The 20,773-nt window shown below is 43.0% G+C and overlaps 1 protein-coding gene across 1 annotated transcript in view; it reads left to right on the top strand.

The window, feature by feature from the left end:
* The window catches only part of LOC134623279 (kelch-like protein 29), a gene marked incomplete at its 3' end in the record, with an annotated part of 86,671 nt that extends 67,832 nt beyond the window's left edge, over positions 1-18,839 (top strand). Inside the window, exons 4-8 of the mRNA XM_063468429.1 lie at positions 5,302-5,440; positions 12,666-12,862; positions 14,932-15,044; positions 18,114-18,260; positions 18,702-18,839. Of these exons, the coding sequence (XP_063324499.1) occupies positions 5,302-5,440; positions 12,666-12,862; positions 14,932-15,044; positions 18,114-18,260; positions 18,702-18,839 (734 nt within the window). The remainder of the gene's footprint in view (positions 1-5,301; positions 5,441-12,665; positions 12,863-14,931; positions 15,045-18,113; positions 18,261-18,701) is intronic.
* Between the last annotated feature and the right edge of the window lie 1,934 nt (positions 18,840-20,773).

The following is a 20,773-nucleotide window of genomic DNA, read 5'->3' as shown; positions in this document are numbered from 1 at the left end:
TTAATTAAAGTTAAAATATGTGAAGATATATTTACTTACATGTTTGTATTTTAACAATTTAATAAATTTAGACAAACTTTATCACTTTATTAAGACAAAAACATATATTTCCTAAAGTAATTAAAGTGTAAAGCAGTTTTCCTAGATTAAAAAAAAATCTTTTTTGAGAATACATTTTATTTTTTATAACCAAATTGATTGTTGGACCATATTAATATCCAATGAACATGATATATTAGCTAGCAGCAGTTATTGAAAGAAAGACCGTTGTTGACTTTTTTAAGAAGGAAAAATGTATTTGAAATGTAATATTGTAAAATTGTCATATTTGAACATGAAGATTGAATTTAATGCAGATTTTAATTTATTTTACATCCTACACTTACATTTTCTATTAGAGTTAAATTAACACAGGCTGATGCTTTTTTTAATTAAAAAAAAAAAAAGCTCAATCCCACAACAACATGAAAAATTTGATGTATGTTTACATTTTTTAAATTACATATATAAAACCAAAATTTAAATGAGCAAGCTTTGGCTCCACGAAGGGAAAAAATATATATCAGTCTAAGAAAATGTTCTTACAGATGTCTCTGTGACGTCACAGCAGACAGTGAATCTTTTGTACTTGGGTCCTAAAACTTACAATAGAGAGATTACAACATCGCCCAACAATTTGTGCTGACAGTGAACTTTTGACCATCACTCTACCTTTAAATGTTGTGTGTAGGTGTATTTGATTTGTGCAGTCACAAAGACTGAAAAGTGTTTACTCTGTCAAAGTCAGAGAGGAAAACAGCTTTTTTTCTCCCCTAAATATTTCATGTTGCATTGCAGTGGTTTGGAGTCTGTCACAAAAACGCACCAATCCATGAACACACAATTAATATCAGATCATTTATTCGCTTTCCTTTTCATTCTTAATTACCCCATTTCTTAATTCCCCCTGACACTGTCGTGTGGTGTTTATTGGAGGGTTTCAGGAATTCTGTTCTCTTCGGTGGCGAGACATTTTTGATGGAGCCAAAAACTGTGAAAGCTTTTTGCTTGGAAAGAGCTTCTTTGTGTGCTTATGAACCATGCACTTGGCCCGCTGTTCTTATTCTGCTGTGTGTCTCTCTTTGAAATGAAATTTCTCAAACATCCCTACTTATCAAAAGGCTTTTGTACAAGGAAGCCCATTTTGATCAGACTTCCTCAGTCCAATCTACTTCAGTCCTTTTTGTGTGTGTGTGTGTGTGTGTGTGTGTGTGTGTGTGTGTGTGTGTGTGTGTGTGTGTGTGTGTGTGTGTGTGTGTGTGTGTGTGTGTTAAATCTTGCTTTACTTTATCCTGCAAATCTGTTTTGATTTAAAATGCTTATGGAGGTTAAATACATTTTTTTGCAGTTATTTGTCACTATAACCTATTAATATTTTTTCCAAAAAGGTAGTCATTTAATTATCTTGAAAGCACTTTGATATAAATTCTTTAATTTTATATTGGTTACATTATTTATGTTGGTTATTTTTAATGTGGTTAGTTTATCAAAATAGTTTTGGAATTATTCAAAATGCATTAAAAACAGCAGCAGTGTTTAAAATTAAATGAATTTATTGATTCCCACAATTGTGGCGCGTAGGTTTTTGTCATTACACAGTGCTAAAAGAAGCTTTATCTTGTGGTCACTTTGGAGATAAAAGTCATTTATTTTAGCAAAGGAAAATGATGACGCACTGCCTCTAGTTAAAAAAAATGTAAATGCTAAAGATGATGATTATGGCAGGGTTGTACATTGAGTTATTGATCTGCTAGCATGGTTTGTTCTGGGTAATTAAGCTGCGAGTGTTGGTGGGAATTGATTGTTGAAAGTTTAAAAAACAGAACAAAAAGGTCAGAATGAACACATCAGTGTCTGTTCTGCTACGCTCCAAGAATCTGAATCAATGAATAGATACGTGTGAACGATTGTATGTTTACTTACAGCATTGATATCACGAATTATTACTTAGTAGGTAAAAAAGCTCAATTTTAGTTGTAGTCATTGTAAATATTGTATTTCACCTTTTTTGGGAAACTGGCTTTTCAATATTGTTGTCTTTTTTTCCCCCCAATGAAAAATTGTTTCATCGTTATTCTTTTTTTCCACTTTGTCGGTACATCGCTGGCTTTCTTAGCCATCAAAAAATAATACATTATAATAATACAAAATAATATTTGTAAGAGCCGAGCGCTGGAATATTTGATCCACTCTGATTTTTATAAAAATGCGTTAATAACTGTGAGTTAAATTTCAAAATTTGAAACCATTTTGTCGATTTTTTTCTTGGCAGGAGAAATAAATACAAGGCAGTTTCTGTGAAGAACACACAATGGCTGCCCCACTTTGTGCTGTTTTACTGAGGTACATGTTCAGTTTTGCTGTTGAGTTTTTAGGTAATTGCAAGCAGAAGCTCAAGGAGCTGACAGGCTACTCAGAACAAACAGAAAATAATGCAAGAAGATGCTTTCTGAAATAATATACTTTTGTTTAAACACAAAATGGTGGGTCTGCAAGGCGCATGTAAAATACATGTAGGACCCCAAAATGGCTCCAAGTTCAGCAACCAATGGTGTGCCGAGTTGCCCCCCAACAACTGCCTATCGGCAGCCCGGTCAGTGGGTTACTACACCTTATAGCGGTGCATTCTGATAGGTTACTGGAAATGAACCCCATTGGCCACAGCGTGGAGATATTCGACAGTAGAGTTACTAGGCTGAACAGCAGAGTTGGCACCGTTCATACCCCCAGCACGGTGCGTCTGCCAATCATGAACCCCGGTGAAGAGTAGTGTTGTTACAGTGAATTACTTAAGGGCCGGGACACGTGATCACTGCACTTGGGAATTATGGCGCGTTATACCTCTTTCTTCAAACCACCTTTTCACCCATCTGGTGCCAGCCTGTCTTACAGAGCTTGACAGTCCTACAGAGTATTGAGACGTCTGGTGATTCAAAGATACCGTGGCTCCATTGAGAGTGGCTCTGCCTCACCACACTCCAAGCCAAAGCTGAGAATGGGGACGCCATGTGCAGTTTCATGGTCCCCGGTGGTGATGAGTTGTTTCGAGGGCGCTCACCAGTCCACCCTAAAGACACCATAATTAGCTTTTCCATCAGGCATTCAGGTGTATCTGCATGGCTCAGGGGGAGGCGGCCATTGTTTCCTGACAAGTGGACTTCTCCGTTTCCCCCTCTCACTTTCTCTATTCTGGATGGTATGTGGTGCGGCTGATTAGAGGTGAGAGCCATATCGGTCGCTGGAAATTCACTAGTGCAAACTGCAAACTACTGTGTATTCGCTATTCACAGCCCATGCCCACACAGTAATAAGATAGCTGGCCGACTGACAAGCAGCAGTGGAGTGGAATGTGGAGAGTGGAGAGAGATGGATGAAAGACAAGGCAAATGGCAGCCTTTGTGTTTACGTGCGAGTGTGTATGGCTCGCTCTAACCGTGCAGCTGTGCATCCAGACGCATTGTCCAAAAAAATTGCATCTCATTATTTCTTCCCCCATTTAGTATTCAGCAAGTTTAATAACTTGGTCATTCCCTTTCTGGCCATTAATTCCTTGATGTGATAACTCTGAAGGATGCGCCGCTCGGAGAAAAAGGATTTTTACTAAAGCACGCTTCTGAATTGCACCTTATTTGTCATGTGTCTTTATACTGTATAATTTCAGCTACCAAATTAATTCAGAGCTGAGCTCCCAGTGTCAGACAGGAGAATGGAGGGAGCTAAATGAGTAGATATTCTAGCCAAAGAGAGGGGCGAGTGTCATTCCGGGTTAATTAAATCCCAGCTTTGAGGCGTGAACACAGACCTCTTTCGGGATGATGATGATGTTTAAAAAAAACGAAAGAAGAAGAACTCTTATTTCATCTTGTGTGTCACCGGTACGATCATAAGTCTGATCAGTGTCCCACATTTCTCAGCTGCGCAGCTGCGTTGAGCACATGTTTGTTCATAAACACACGCTTCTTGGGCTTGTTACACATGTCGTGATTGACAAGTGACTCACCATTTCCATTGTTCAGATCGCTTTGTTTGCAAAGGTAGCGTGTGCAGATTGGCTCCGAGAACGAGGAGAATTTATCTCCTTTCTTCATCTAAATCATTGTATATCTCTCACTCTTAATGGAGGATGTAGCAGACTGTGCTTTGTACCAAACAAGTGTTTACTATGCCTCACAGGCTCTGTTATTGCTAAGGCGACAGTATAGAGGGCGGCTCTCTTGTCCCCCCCACTCCTCAACCCACCCATAATCATGATGTTCCACATTATGGTGCCTGTTTGGCTCTCAGTGTTCTCTTTTTAGTGGCGTTCTCGATAGGAGATTAACAACGCAGCGGTGTTGGTTATCCCTCCTAAAGCTGTAGAATAAGTTGCTAGCCTCCCGCTGATTTTCACTCTCAGCAACCCCTCATGGTGCCTCATTAAGATGCAGAGAAACGAGCGCCTCCGACCCAACGCTACAGTAAGGCCAGGCTTAAACGAGGCGCTGCTACACCACAACTCACACTGTACAGCAGCCTTTAACAGCACAACGGTTTGCTCCACGCATGTTTCCTCAGTGGTTTTTTTTCCTAGTGTTTCTTTCCAGAGATGAAGACAAGCATGGGTGCGGGTGGGTGGGTGAATTTTTTTCTTTTCCTTGGACATTGTGTGAGAGAAGGGCGTTTTGGGGGATTTGGGGATAAGCAGTTGTTCTCTCAATGAGCAACATTTGAAGGTCAACTCCTCTCCGACTAGGACATTCGCGAGAAGCCAAAGAATTTTTATTTCAGTATGATTTAATGCACTGACAGTGTTTCTGTTTTCAGCCTCTGTTAGAAGCTTTTCGGCCTCTCTCCATTGAAGTTCTAGAGCTGCAGTGTAAATTTGCCAAAGTCAAACACAGTCAAGCAAGTGTTTCCTCATAATGATCCGTGTTTCTGATCTCATTGCTAGTTCTGATATCCACTAGCATGCACATTCCTTGGTACACTATCCAATATGTGAGCTACCTTTTCTGCTTCCTGTTTTTAGACCCGTACTTTGCTTTGATTCTGCTGAAACGTTTGTACAAATCTTTACTTCTCTGTCATTTTAATGAACATTGTTTCTTAAGACTGACCGGCAAGTGTCGTGTTCTACAATCTGCACTTTTCAGCGTTTGTTTCGTTTTTGCTTTCCTGTTGCATTGCTTTTTTTTTCTGCACATGTATGTTCGAAAATGAGAGAGAAAAGAAAAAATCTAAACCCAAATGTGGCATTGTCTGTTTCTTTTTCTTGTTCTACAGAGATGTTGAAGGAGTTGAACCAACAGCGCAGAGCGAAAGAGTTTACAGACCTGAAAATTATTGTTGAAGGCAAAGAGTTTGAAGTCCACCAAAATGTTCTAGCTTCCTGCAGCTTGTATTTCAAGGACCTGGTGAAAAGGTTTGCCTTCGCTTCCCCACCCCCTTACCTTCCACCTTTCCCCCCTTTTCCCACCAGCTGTTGATCCAATCTGGGTTTTTTTTTCATAGGGCGCATTTGTGTCGCTTTTTTTCCCTTCCCCTCTCTCTCTTGCAGGTGTGTGAAGACTTTGGTTCCTAGCACAGGGCCAGCAGCCATTCCTTCCTCTTCCCACTCAAATGAATGTATCTGAAAGTGGAGGGAAAAAACAAAAGTCACCCCCCCCCCACACACACACACACACACTCGTCATTACCTTTCCTCCCCATGTAGGGCAATTTAACCACATTTCCATTTTAACGAGCAGTGAAAATGTTCCATGACTGGGAATGTTTTAAAACTCACCAAAGGGCCAAAACAGAAACAAAACTCCACGTTGGGTGGCCGCACTGTGAGCAGAGGGATTGTTGCCTCCCATGCTACTATATTTTTCCGTTTCTGATTTCTTGAGTATTTCAGAACAGCCTTTTCATATGCTAATACACCTTGGTTAGAGTGATATAAAAGACATTTCAGAGTCATAAAGGACGAGACAAAAAGCACATCTAAGACCACCACTTTCACAGGTTAACACCATCCTTCACTAATGTATTCATTTGATTTTGATCCAAGTATTCCCCCAGTGTTACGCCCTTCATACTGCATACTTTTTTTGTTTTTGATTCCGGCTTCACGGGCGTGTTTTCGTTTCGCCGCTCAGCATACTTGTGCATGTGTGTCGTCGGTGTGAGCGTGCGTCAGGTGCAGACCGCTTTAATCTCTCTGTATGTGTTTGCGCATGCATGCAGTATGACTGTGTAAAGTTTGATAGCACGAGTATCTGCATTGTTTTCCTGGAGAGGTAATACCATGAATCCCTAATGTCCTCATCCTTACTTCAAATCCTTGCAGGTGCTTTCGGCATAATTGAGAGTCCCCTGGACCCAAAGTTACTTTGCCACCTTGATGTTGTTTTTGAGTGTGTGTGTGTGTGTGTGTGTTTGTGTGTGTGTTTTTGCTCGCATGGCTAGGGATGAAGCGCTCAACAAAGACAAGCGGTTGCAAGCGATAGCTGGAAAGCCTTAGAGAGGTTTGCCATTTTGCCCCGCAGTCATGCTGCCTCCACAGCGAGCCCATCAGAGAGCACAGAAGCTGCTTATCTGCTGCCGCGGCCTCCTTGCTCACCACCGATACACTTGTTCCTCCTGAATGGGGATGGAGTGAGGAAGACCAGAGAGAGACCAGAGGTAGAAAAGCAACAGAGCCACGTCTGCGCCAGCACCACTCATCTCCATGACAGCCACACATCCCATGAATAAAATACAGACACAGTCTGCCTTTGACCTTGACAATAGCAGAGAAGCTTCCTGAGAGACCGGAGTGACTTTGGATAGAACTGAAGCCCCCATGCTGGTCAACCTGTCTATCAGATTGTCTCGTCGGTGGCTCTTATCTGGGACGTAGCCAGATCATTTATGCACTAAGACAGGGGCCCTGAAAGACACCCAGGGCTCCCAGAGGAGCAGGCTGAATTTCATCAAGCTCATCTTTATGCCTGCTGCTGCCTGCATTGTCTGATTTTTCTTTTTTAATTTGACAGTTTAATAGAGTAAGTTCTCATTAATTGGTTAATTAATTGTAAAACTACTTTGATTTATTGTCATAACACTGTCATTTTTCATGAGATAATGTCTAAAATAGAAATTCTCTCATTTGACTTGAGACTGAAGAATATCTAATGAATTTGTTACACTAATTGTTAATTTTGGAAGACGTCTTTGCTTTGATGTAATGAAGTCATGATCAGCAGCGCTACGTGAACATGACGCCGCAGCTTCGCTGAGACTGTCTTTGATTTTATAAGACACGTGGCACCTTGGTTTTATGGAAATGCGAATCGGCAGGCAGCGAGAAGTTGACAGGAAGTGGAGATAAAGGGAGCGCAAACAAGAGAATGAAAAGTGTCTAAAGACCATACAGAGATTTTTTTTTTTTTGGATACTTGGCTTTGAGGCATTCGCAGCAAGTGACAAAAGCTCGGACAGAGAAGAGCAAAGAGAGCCAAAGGCCCGTCTGTCACCGAGTTACGGACTCCCATGTGTCGCTCAGGTCACTTTCTTTCAGCGGGGCCAGGATTATGCTGATGCCGCACGTGGCTCGGTACTGTCCACGTCTTTATGAGGTCAAACGAAGATGGGAGAGAGAGAGAGAGAGAGGCTTCTTTGATGGCGTGTACCCCAGCCTTCCCCGTCCAACTCATTCAGGAGGCGTTCACTACGGCTCAGATTCCTGCCTCCTGTCATAAACCACCTTTGTGTATGGGTGTGTTTGAAATTGTGAATCTGTACGTACTCAAATGGACTTGACATGAAGCGTGCTGCTGAAGTTTGTGTGTGTGTGTGTGTGTGTGTGTGTGTGTGTGTGTGTGTGCGTAGGATTCAAGGACATAATATCCAGGCACGTTGTATTAGTCAGACTAGTAGAGATGTAATCCTGTAGGGTGAGGGAGTGCACATCACACTTTTTTTTGGCCTACCCACACATACGCACGCACAGACACCAACCCAATGACTTATTTACGAAATTAAAGCCTCCCTTGGCAATGTGTCAGAATTTAGCAGAGTGGTTTGCAGGCTCCACAGCAATTTGAAACGGTGCTGAAAATGTCACAAAAAAAAAATAAAACCACACATTATCCACCTAAGTGGACTACAAATACACTGATTAGTCTTCATTTCAAATTCTCTTTTCAGCAGAATCCTAAAATGTCTTTATTTCCTCTTTGCAGCGTGCTGCTCCACTGCCCACCCTCACCCAAGCAAATCAGCCTCCCGTCCCCACCCCACCTTACCTGGAGGATGTAATGCCGCTTGGAAGTGTGAACACACGCTTGCCCTCGCCTCCCCCCTTCCAAAAACCCATTACGTTACCATTTTAAAGGGCCAATGCACCTAGTGAGGAGGCAGATCATCTCTAGTAATTCCATTTTACCCCACGGGATTTTCCAATAAGTGTGCTCGCAGGCATTTAATTTATGGCCACTGCATCCCAGCACCACACTAATGTTAAAAATGAAAAAAAAAATAAATAAAAATAAAAAAAGCTCCAGAATCAGCCCTGATACATGTTTTAGTGCCATCTGCTTCCCCGCTCTTCTTCTGTCAGTGTTGACCCATGAGGTTTTTTGTGCCACTCAGAGCGCTCTGACTGTGATGGTAGGGGGTTATTTTAAAGCCCATTACTGTGTGGACGCTGTGTGAACTCTGCAGCTTGGTGTGCACATTTTAGCCCTCTGCAGCACCATTCAGCCAGACAGGGAGACAGGTTACTGTAATACCCCATTTTTGTTTTGCAACATCTCTCTGACTGGCAGTAGTTAAAGGAGAAGTTGGTGCATATTACATAGTATTTTTCTTTATCTATTTCATACGGCATCTACCCAAGCAAAGGGTTTGTTTTGTTGTTGTTTTTTAGTTTTGGGTATTGATTCGATAAATCGTTACTTTTTAATGTTGCTTTCTTTTTAGGTGACATATGTAACTCAAAACCAAATTAAACACACGAATGCATTCAGGCTAAATGCTTTTTCACCTTATGTTCATTCAAATAATTCAGAGAGCATGTCAGCAGTTTTTATTGGAGCTACTTCTTTTTTTTCTCTTGGCAGAAAGTAGTTCCAATGAAAAATGTACAACAATGGAGTCTTTAGAGTCTGACATTCTTGGAATAATTGTTACTTTGTGACCACTGACAGTATGAAAGATGGACATAGGTACCGTGACGTGCCCTTTTTAAAGCTTTGAGATGAGCTGACTCCATCTTTTTAAGACCAGCGGGTGGAGCTGACTGTGCAAGTGCACACTCATTGGCTGACATCTCGTCAAATCTCATTTCTGACACTTAGAATGACCCAAATTTACAAAATGGACTTAACGGTTTATTCACTATGGCTAAATTGAGAGACTGAGTCCATAAACACACCACGAAAGTCTTTATAGAAGTCAAGTTCGAGGGATGTTTTCTCATTGAACTCTATTGGACTTGAAGTCTCTTTTCAACCACACCGATCGCCCCCTGGTGGCCTTTGAAAAGACTGCAGGTTTGAGGCACTTAGACGTTGGCTTCATTTTTCAGACCTGGAAGCTACATTATCTTTTATACTTTTATTATCTTTTTGTACATTTGTGAGTTTTCAGCACTGTCCAAATTATTGGTTTAATTCTGACTAATTCTAACTTCTCGAAATGGAAAGTGAAATCATGAAATTGAGATATTTAAAAAACGGTAAGACCCTGCTGAAGTCTTTATACCAAAAATTGTATAAAATTGTAAATTTAATCTTAAGCTCTGCCATAGTGGCACTTTCAGAGATTCTTTTTGTCATCTTCAAGTCAAGTTTTTTATACCAAGAGTCCTGTCAATCTGGTGTCTACATTTAGGTTTTTGTGGGGGGGTTTTCTCAAGTTGATGGCCCCTCTGTTCACACTTGGATGCACGTGTGAGCTTTCATACTCTCCACCTGTCACTGTGTCCTTTTTGTCCTTCAGACGATCTAACACAGATATGACTGGTTCCTTCCAAGTGGCCTCCAAGTCTCTCGCAATAGCAGCACAGTATGGATGCAGCGCCCTTATAATCCATACCGGAAAAACCAGCAGTCCCAACGCCGACACAGCCACGGCGTTCTGTTTATTTTTATAATTTTAGTCCTGATTTATGTTGTGACAACACGTAAATATGGGCCATTTTTAGCCAAGACACTTTAGGCTGTGGATCTGAGTAAGCTTCTGTGTTAACATGTCTTGGTAGTGCATATACTCCCACAGAATAAATGATCTTGTAAGAACAAGCTAAATGTGTTCCTTGTAAATGGGCTTTTTTTAGGCTGAAAGATGTATTAGAAATTGTGTGTGCAAGCATGTGTGTGTGTGTGTGTGTGTGTGTGTGTTTTCCTGTTTCCCTCCCGCCTCTCCGCCTCTGCTCACCACCATTTTGACACTCTCTGCCGATTTTTTTTTAAAACTTCCTCTTGAATAAGTGCTACATTTTTCACAAACAAATTTCTTTGCTCGAGTGTGTGTCTGCGTGCGCGCGCCCATCTCCCCCCTCCTTCCTTCCCCACCTTTTTTTGCCTTGTCTCTCCTCTTCTGTCTCTCCTGTCCTCCCTGCCTCCCTCCCTCTCTCACTATTCAAATTCAAGCCTGCAATCAAACGCGGCATAAATATCCACCTCTTTTTAAGAAGCTCCCGGAAAAGTCATTTCCATAACATAAGTGCTCAGACAAAAACAAACTGCCACTCGAGCTGGTTCCTTTTGCACTAATTGACCAGGTTGATGAGCATGCTCTTCTTTTATTTTTAGCTCTTTCCCACCCCTCTCTTTCTTCCCGCCTCCATCCATCACTTTAACCCTGAACAACCCCTCCCCTTTCCGTCTTACTACCTGCCCCCCACCCGCCCCCCTCCCCCTCCAACTGCAGGGCTTTGTGCAGGAAAAAAAAACTGGGGGGGAATAACACTATGTGGCTTTTTGCTTTGCAGGAGGAAAAAGAGTAACTGCCTTGGTTTTTCCAGCCAATGTCCATCCAGGGACAAATGCCATTGTCTTTTGTTTTATTTGGATGTCCTTCTCCACCCCACCCCACCCCCACCTTTCACCTCCTGAGTGCGCTTGAAAATGACAACTAATGTCTCAGTTCATACACCACAGGCTACTGGTGATTATTGCGCCGGGGACAGAGGCTCTGTTTAGGTGTGACGGTGTATTATTATTATTTTTTTTCCGGGGGTGGGCAGGGATATCTCTTATTTAAAAGAGCAAGGCACAGTCATGGAACAACCCAAACTCTCCCCCTCAGAAGGATGGCTGCTGGCTCCCCTGTGGAAGAACCGTCTCACCCTGCCTCCCTTTCCTTCTTTTTTATTTTTTTTCTGCTTCCCCACCATCGCACCCACCCACCCCCACCTCCCCGCCTCCATCCTTCCAATCTCTCATCTCCACTCCAACCATCCTATCTGTCTCATGTAGTTTGTTTTTGCTGTCTCTGTCTCACTAAACGCTGACTGTTTGTCATGATTTCTAATCCAACCAACTGACTTCTACACACACAAAAAAAAGGAGAGGAAGAAGAAGGTGGAGGGAAAAAAGGGATCAGACAGACACAGAAGCAGACAGAGCGTTATCACAGCGCTACCATGACTGGCAGAAGCAAACAGCCTCCATCCATCTTAATGCTGGCTACTTTTCATATTGTTGATGTCCATATCCGCTGGGAGCGAGACACAGCAGTGGGGGCATGCATTCTGCGGGGCTTTGATTCCATTTATTTTGCCCTTGAGTGGATTATTGTTTCACATGGGACATTAAACATGGGTGGTGAGGTGTTATTTAACGCTCTCATACCTCCCCGAGGGGATCCTGCATGCGAACTAATCTCGGCCATTTGATCCCGATGAAGTCACAACGTGGCCCAGTTCCGAAAACGGCCCTCGTTGTTCCCTCTCTCTCTTCCTCTCCAGCACTGCATTACAAAGGGATATCATATTCTATTTAATTTGTCCATCTAAGCTCTCGCCCAGCACCTGCAACGTCAGTCGGAGTAGACGCGCCTTCGATGACCGGCGCACGCGCACACACGCAGGCAGCCACGCGCTCTCGGCGGCAGCGGCGTGACTCGTAAACTGCGCACTCACGCTTTAACCAGCTGACTTTCCCATTCCATTATGTCCGTGTGTAACACCATCTCTCTCCATTTTTCACTCTCTCACAGCTCACACGTGCCCTGCCATGTATGCATGTTTGCCCTCCAAGACTATGCATACATGAAACCACACGTTCAAAAAGCATGCCTCTTGAAACAAAGCAATAACTTTTTTTCATTTGTTTTGCCTAATCTTTGTGCAGTGAGGACGTTTTGTTTCAGATGCAGCGCTCTAGCTGTAAATCCGCTTGCCCCATAGTAAAGTAGAAACCATCCAAAGTTCTGTTTCTGTCTCTCTTTTTTCCACTTTTACGTTGTTATCTTATTGTGTAACGATTCTCTTATTTTTCTCCCCACTCTCGTACTTTCCCAGGTGTGTTTTAGGTGTTGTGTGTAGCATACGTGTATTCTTGTCCCTCTCTTTTCTTTTTCAATTTCTTTTCTTACTGTTGTTGTTTTTTTTTATCCCCAAGTTTCCTCTCAGAATGCGCCTAACTCGCCTCTCTCTGCCGTGATTGGTTGATCAGGTCGTCGGGAGAGACGAGGAGCAGGGAGATGCTGGAGCTGAACATGAGCAACATCAGCGCCGACGTGCTGGAGCTGCTGCTCGAGTTTGTCTACACGGGGTCGCTGGTCATCGACTCGGCCAATGCCAAGACGTTGCTGGAAGCTGCCAACAAGTTCCAGTTCAACACCTTCTGTAAAGTCTGTGTCTCCTTTCTAGGTAGGCGTAGCTCAGGGGGAAGAGTGGCGGGGGTGGGTGGGGAGGGGTGTATGTGTTTACACGAGTGTTATCTGCTTATATCAGCAGCGCGTGCATGCTTATTACATCAGATATGCCTGCGCGACCATACGGCCCTGGGTATTTTCATATACGGTCATGCTTCATCGCTGTGCACAGAACTCCTCATGCAGCACCTACATTTCCTCCCCAGCTCTGGCACACCGCTCTCCCATTTTTGTCATGTTTCCAAAGCTCGCAGCCGTGTTAGAATTCGCTCTCAGCCGGGCACGGTGCCTCTGATCTCGTCCCAGAGAGCAGGACCAAGCACGGGGGCAGATTTATAAAAAGGTCAGGGAACAATTGTCACTTAAATGTCAAATCCTCTGGTCTGAGCCGCGATGGAATCGAAAAACAGCCAAACAGATTGATACTTAGACAAGGTATGGAAAGAGGTGGATAGGAGGGGAGTGGGCCTGTTGAGGTGGAAGGGGGAACCCAAAGGATGGGGGGAGGGGTCTGCATGAAAAGCAAATGGCATGTTCCATATTTTAGTGGGTCGGCCAGCCAAAAAAGCCGCAAAGGTCAAGTTTTGCATTCCATTTAATAAATAGTTTTGGGTATCGGTAACACGGGGGAAGTGCATGTTAGCAAAAAGGTCAGCAGCAGGAAAGGAGGGGAAAATTGTAAGAGGAGCAGCAAGCGCCATTATTGATTTGTTTTTCTCAATTTGGGAGGGGGGGAGGGTTAAAAATGGGAAAAACACAGAAGCCATTTGTAGACTTCATCGCCAGCCGGGCGTCAATCCGTTCTTCCTCGACAAGATTCATGACATTTCAGCGCGTGAGAAGTAACGGGCACGACCGTGTCTCCTTGAGCAAAGAGGAATTGATACCGCGTGAGAAATTATTGAAGTTTGCAACAAATATACCGAGGAGGAACGGCAGACATCTTCTCCGACCTACTTACACTTCACACGTCTTCTCACTCCAACAAATACAAAACAAAGTCATTCATCGTGCGCCTTGTGAGAAATCCCAGCTTTTTTTGTTTTATGATTGGAAAATCAAAAAGTAAATGAACAAAACATGCTCACCTTTTTTCAACCCGAGTGTGTAGTATTGGAAAAAATGATTTCTTTTTTTTTTAAAGGGTTGTTCAGATGATCATCTGCTGTGAAATATACTTTCAGACAGAGTCTAGCTTTGATGCAGCCCAAACCTGCTTTTTATTTAGCTTGGCTTTTGCTCGCCTGTTATTTACCAGATGTTGGGTGGCTTTTCTATTGGCTGATATTTGTTTAGGAGACACTCTCAGGCTCTGTCTTTAGCGATAAAAGGCCTGGCTTTGCTTCGCTTTGATGGCTGTTGTTTAATCGGGCGCCTTTCAGCGGCCACTCAACCGTTTGTGCCCGCTTCCGTGCGTACGTTCACTACAAGACCGGGGGCATTTCCCTCTCTTGTGATAAATGGTGACACTTGTTAGAAAACTACATTTGGAGACACATCACCTAAAATGCCGCCCGTGCTCCCCACCCCCCAAACCCCGCCCTGCAAAAGATCACAGGCGGCAGTATAAGCCTTCTCCCCGCTGGCCTGGCCCTGAGGGTAGTTTCATATATTCCAGGCTGTGTATGTGTGTGTGTGCATGTGTGTAGTAGATCCTGAGATCTGACAGGACTTCTTTAAAGTGGCCCAGCTAATCCCAAATCCCGCTCCCTGCCATCCACCACCTCATGCCTGGGCTGTGAGCGATCGATTCCCCTCGTTGTTTGTCCCCGGAGCTGTTTTGAGTTATTATACTTGTTCTCCCTCAGTCTCAGGCAGATACAAAGCCCAGGCTATGGCTCTGTGCTACCTGCAGCTGCTTTCTCTGTCTTTGCAGCTTTGTACGTCTGCAGTCTTTTTATAGATGACTCAATGGTGTTTTGTTTTTCTCCCCCCTCCCCACTCGCTGTCTTAATCAATCTGCCTCTGTCTTTTGTTTCCTTCTTGTTTTTGTTTCTATCCTCTTCTCTTTGTCTATCTCCCCGTCTCTCTTTCTCTCTCTGACCTGCTTTACATTGACTCCAGAGAAACAGCTGACTGCCGCTAACTGTCTGGGAGTGCTGGCTATGGCCGAGGCCATGAGCTGCACCGAGCTCCACAACATGGCCAAAGCGTTTGCACTGCAGAATTTCCCAGAGGTAGGTAGAGGCTCTTCGTCTTTCTGGATTCTTTGATTGCTGTGGAGCAAAGTTACACACGGCGGTTTGCATCTGGGAGAAAATGAAACACCTAAATCAGTGATCAGCTCGAGGAAAAAGGAAAAAAACTTGTTTTGCCTAAGCATCTTTTTTTGTCAGACTCAACACTTAACAATGCAATGGGGAAAATTGTACTTTCTTCTACACTAAATTAAGTCTGTAGTTACTAGATTCCTATTAAAGTCTCACATGTAAAGCATACACAAAGCTTATTGAATTATATGTTTTTGTATCCTTTTTTTCAAGCTAGCAAATATCAAATAGCCCTGTTAATTCACTGCTTGCATTAAAATGTTTCTCTGGAGTTAACCGTTTTTACCTCATGGGATGCAATTTACTGTAGAAGCTCCACGTACCCTACTGAATCCACCCAACAGTACACTTATTACCGAGCAGCTTTTAGATAACTTAATGGAAGAGAAATACAGAGAGCTCTCAGTTTTCTTATAGTTTCCAACCAGCATGAATCACACAAAATAGCGTGGAAAATAAGGGCATCAAAGCACAGCATCAGAAAGCATAAGTGTTGGAGAAATATTTTGGGAAATAAGCACATTCGCTTTTTTATGTCGAGCGTTACTGTAAACAAGAAGGTCAGTGCCCCTGTCAGGTTTGTCCACTATATATATATATATGAAAGAGAAACATGGAAGCGATAGGAAAAACAGAGGAAAAACGCCTCTCTCCACAGATCAGAAAAAATTAGTACATTTTGTTCTGCCTTTGATGTGAGGCTTCCAGGCTGGTCACAGAAAAGTCCACTGTAAATCTGAAATCAACACCTATTTACTACAAAGAGCTCAAAATTAGCCTGTTTTATATGTCTTATTATTTTTATACAGCATATAGGAGAATAAAAATGTCCACTCATTATCTTGTTTTTTATGTTTCTGTTTTTATGTGAATCACACAGTCGAGAAAAGCCTGAAATCAGATAAAAGCAGCAAACAAATGTTACTACTGTCAGTGAAAGAAAATAAGTACATAATGAAACCGGGGTGATTCAAAATCAAACGAAATGTACTTTCCATTTTCTTTTAAGATTTACAGTACTGTGCAGATGTCTTTGAACCGCACCTCATTTCTTTATAGTTTGCTAGGAAAAAGGAAACATGTGAGAGGATACATGGAAATGCGGTATATGAGGCAAAAACAGAGTTTGAAAAAAGCTTGAAGGTCAATATTTCGTCTGACCACATTTTTTCTTCAACACAGGTTGAACTGCCTTAGCTAGGCTTTCTTGTCATTTCTTTAAGCGGTCTTCAGGAATAGTTCTCCAGGCTTCTTGATGGACATTCAAAGCTCTTCTCTGGATGTTGGCTGGATGTTTGTTCTGTTCTCTGTCAGGATGATCCCACACTGCTTCGGTAAAGTTGAGGTCCGGGCTCTGGGGAGGCCAATCCATGACTGATAGTGTGCTGTTGTGTGCTTTTCTATCCAGCTATGCTTTTACTGCACTGGCAGAGTGTTTGGTGTGATTGTCATGCTGAAAAATAAAGTTACTGCCAATCAAAAGCTTTCCAGATGATACTGAATATTAGATCAAAACCTGACTGCACTTTCCTGTTTTCGTTCATGCATTCATTTTAACAGCCCCAAACCATGACAGAGCCTCCGCCGTGTTTTACACATGGCTGTAGACACTCACCGTTGTACCTCTCTCCTGACCTCCTCTGCACATATTAACAATAAATTGAACCAAAAATGTTTCCCTTCATTAAGAATGGCTTTTTGACAGCCACCCTCCCACTGAGATCATTTCTGTTAAGGCTTCAGTGAACAGTAGATGGATCAGCAACACGTTCTCACTCCCAAAGATAACAATTTATGCTAGGTGACAAATCGTCAGTATATTACTCTGCCGGCCACACAACACATCCCTATATTATGAGTTCGGACAAATGAGGAAACATGAAAAGGGTTTGGAATTAATCTACACATGTACGTTACTTTAATCTCTTTGGAAAACACTATCTAACATGATTAAGGTGGTGGTTAAGATTAGGGATATGGTTAGGGTTAGGGCTGGAATACACGGCCGGAGCGTGTGTTACATGTCGGGAGTGAGAACGGGCTGGGATCAGCTGAATGGCCAGGTGCATCAATCAGGTCCTGTGTCAGGTCTTTGCTGGATTCTTTTCCTGTTTCTTAAAAACGTCACTTTCAGATAGCGTTCATCAGCTGTAGATATTTTTTAGGCCAGCCTTTTCTGCTTTTTTCCCTCAATTTTTCCAGTTTCGTCAATTATTTTTAAATTCAGAGATGTGCCAAGATTTTGGCTAATAGCTGTTTAGGAAGGTGCAAAAATACAATTGTATCCCGGTCACACTGTGCTGTCGTTTTTCATATATTGAACTAAAGAAATGAAATCGAACAAATGGTGTATTTTTGGGAGAGGCTGCTAGTAATAAAATGCCTAAAGGTTGTCTGTTATATGTAGACACAACACTGTGTTAGGTGTCCTTTTTTATTCTTGAATGATTCACAGGTCAGTGATAGGTGGCTTTACAACCCCCAGAAAAATCCCTGAAAGTGGTCTGTTACAAAGACTGGAGTGTAAATGAGGGGAAAAGCAGCTAACGCCCAAAGAAAAACTTTGAAAGACCTTCAGAAATCCTGGAGAACTATTCCTCAGGTCCAACCTAAAAATGACAACAAAGCCTGGCTCATTGGAAGCAAAATATAAAGAAACATCTAGAGGCTCAAGACTTTTGCACTTACTGTACGTGAGAGAAATACACCTTTTTTTTTCCTTAAATGCTATGGCCACATGATGTACTTTAAAAGTTTGAAAGGCCGTTTTTCTGGCCCTGCTGGTCTCTGCGCTGGTTCCAAAGAGGCCTTTGTGTTAGTTTTATGCTGGAAAGATCTGAACATCCGCCTCTGCTCAAAAACATGTTTGATCTTCACTTTACAGAATTGTGTATGTTCAAAGCTTGGCACAGGAAAAGTCAGATTGTGTCGCTGAAAGTGAAAAGTTTTTGAGCTATTGAATCTTTTTTTTTTCAGGTGGCAGGGCAGGAAGAGATCCTCAGCGTCTCCAAGGACGACCTGATAGCCTATCTGTCCAACGACAGCCTGAACACAAAGGCCGAGGAGCTGGTCTACGAGACCGTCATCAAGTGGATCAAACAAGACCCCAACTCTAGAGTACAGGTAACGACGCACAAAGTTAATGAGGGTGTTTTTGGAGTGTGCGAAACTTTGTTCTTCCAACATGAGCACACACTTCCTGCACCACGAGACTAAAAGGCAGCCAGTTCTCGTTACATCTGGCAGAACAGTTTCCGCATGCGTGCCGAGCCGTATTAGAGATCGGCCCACCTCTTCCTCTCTTCGCAGAAGTGCACGGCACCAAAAGCCACACAAGTGACTCCCCGTTTTCTCCCGCTAGCGCTCATCAACTTTGTGCTTCGGATCCAGCCTAACGCAGCAGTTGTTCGTAATCCCAGGAGTGCTTTGCCCTCAGAATGTGCTCTATTCTTAGTTACACTTCATTTGTTTGTGAGACACTGTACCGCATGAAAAGCCTACAAAAACAGCAGACAGCCGCAGCCCTCTCTGCGCACGCCTAACAGGTGTTTGATTTATTCCTAGAGGCTGTTAATCATAATCAGAGGTTATATCCCCGAGATGGGTATTGACAGTCAGGTGCAAGCAGGTCGAATTTTAACAGGCACAGAATCGATAAGCCTCAAGGTCAAAGCATCAAACGCCCGCCACATATACGGAAAGGTAAGTGGACTGCGCTGTAGACGGATATCCATTCAGCAAGAGGGGGGTGGGGAACCTCAGGTGTGCGATTATTTATGGACTGGGTCCCAAAACCATGAATTTAAAGCTGATGATTTTAAAGTATTTTATAGCTGTTTTAAAATGGAGAAAAGATTGTTATCAGATAAATTACACCAGTCCATCACGGCAAGAATCACTCCTTCAAAGTAATGTCTTCTCATCAACCAGCAAGTGCAGGGGAAAGGCCTTATATCACCCGGATCAGATTTGGTGCAGACCTCAGCAATCAATGTTACTTTATTGGCTCCCGCTTTTATGAGGCACATATGTCAATATTTGAATTTTTCACCTTTTCAGATTAAACATTTAGCATTTATCCTTTGATATGTGGCACTGTAGTGATTTGGGGTAAATCCATCAGACCTGCCAAGCGTTTTTTTTGCAGTGGAGAACCTTAAAGTATTTAGTGCTACACAAAAGGGTAAGGAGAAACTTTTAAAGCGCAGATCGTGGTGGGTGCCGGAAAATGAGAAAGCAACAGTATGAAAGATGCTTTTTTTTTGGCATCGCTCTCAATCTCTCCCACTGATAAAGCCTTTAAAATTGAATTTTTGTAGCATCGCTGATAGAAAGGTTGAAAATTCACCAATAACCATAACAAGACTGGTACACAGTTTTTAGGAGAAGCGTACGATCCCTGTCATCTGTGTCGAAAACCTCTAGCAGGCTCAGTCCGGCTGACTTCTCCAATCTCACACTCTATTGGAGAGGTGCAGAGGTGACTTACTCAGATGAAGTAGAAGAAATTTTCCCGGTTGTCTGAACAACCCGCCGCACTGGTTCCTGAGACGAGGCACCCGGGTCACCCCCCGTCTTCACGGGGAGACGGGAGAGAGTTGGTGAGGAGGAGAGGGGGAGGAACCCTGAGCGAGGGAAAGAATCAGAGCGAGGCAGAAAGACAGAAACGAGTGAGAAACGTGTTGGTGAGAAAAGAAGAAAGTGGATTGGAAAAGGAGCCCCTGTGTTCTAATCTGATATCCAACGGTTTGCGCCTCTGCACACCCACATCCGTGCCGGTGGAAACTGGGACTTTCAGTGCATGCATGTTAATCTCTTGCCCATGTGGGGCAAGATCTGTATGCAAGTAAAATATTAAATATTTACTCAGACTGTGAAACCGTGGATGTCCTAAAAGCGGTTCGTGGACAGGCATATAAATGGCTTGAGATCTATGTGTTGGATCGGCATGTGACACATAGATCTCAAGCCATTTATATGCATGTAAGAAAGTTTTAGGAATCCACACGTTTCACAGTCTGAGTAAATATTTAATATTTTACTTGCATACAGATCTTGCCCCACTGTGAAATTACACATGCATGCACTGAAAGTCCCAGTTTTCCACCGGCACAGGATGTGGGTGGAGCAGAGAGGCCCGCTCGCTAATGTGACCTGATTCATTTATCAGCGCGTGAATAAATGCAAGTGAATGTTAAGATTCTGTATGTAAAATATTAATATTTATTCAGGCTGCGATGTACACATTTGCATAACAGTTTTATCTTCTCCAGTTGGTGCATGTGTGTTTGGATTGCAGTAAGTGCTCAAGTGCACACATTTGTGAATTATTTCTCTTTTTTTTCTTCCTGTCGCACACTTGTGACCAATTTGAGAGTGAAAGAAAAAAGAGAATAGGCTTCTTGTTTTATGCCGCAAGAGAAGTTTGGATTCATACACAGTTCGGCTCCAGCTCCCCCCCCCTCGACACACACACTCCCCTGCTTCTGTCCCTTTTGCCCATTCGGAGGCAGAGAGCAGCAAAAATCACTCCCCAGAACCTGTGCCACTTTTCCAACTCTATCCTGACATGCTCCAGGGCAGGCACTGTCACAGACACACAAAACGCTCGCATCATCCGAGCATGCGTCGGTTCT

This window comes from Pelmatolapia mariae, unplaced genomic scaffold (genome assembly GCF_036321145.2).
Source record: "Pelmatolapia mariae isolate MD_Pm_ZW unplaced genomic scaffold, Pm_UMD_F_2 NODE_ptg000516l+_length_91193_cov_1, whole genome shotgun sequence".
NCBI classification, from domain to species: domain Eukaryota; kingdom Metazoa; phylum Chordata; class Actinopteri; order Cichliformes; family Cichlidae; genus Pelmatolapia; species Pelmatolapia mariae.
The sequence above is the reverse complement of the archived record's forward strand: the minus strand, read 5'-3'. Positions and strand labels throughout refer to the sequence as shown.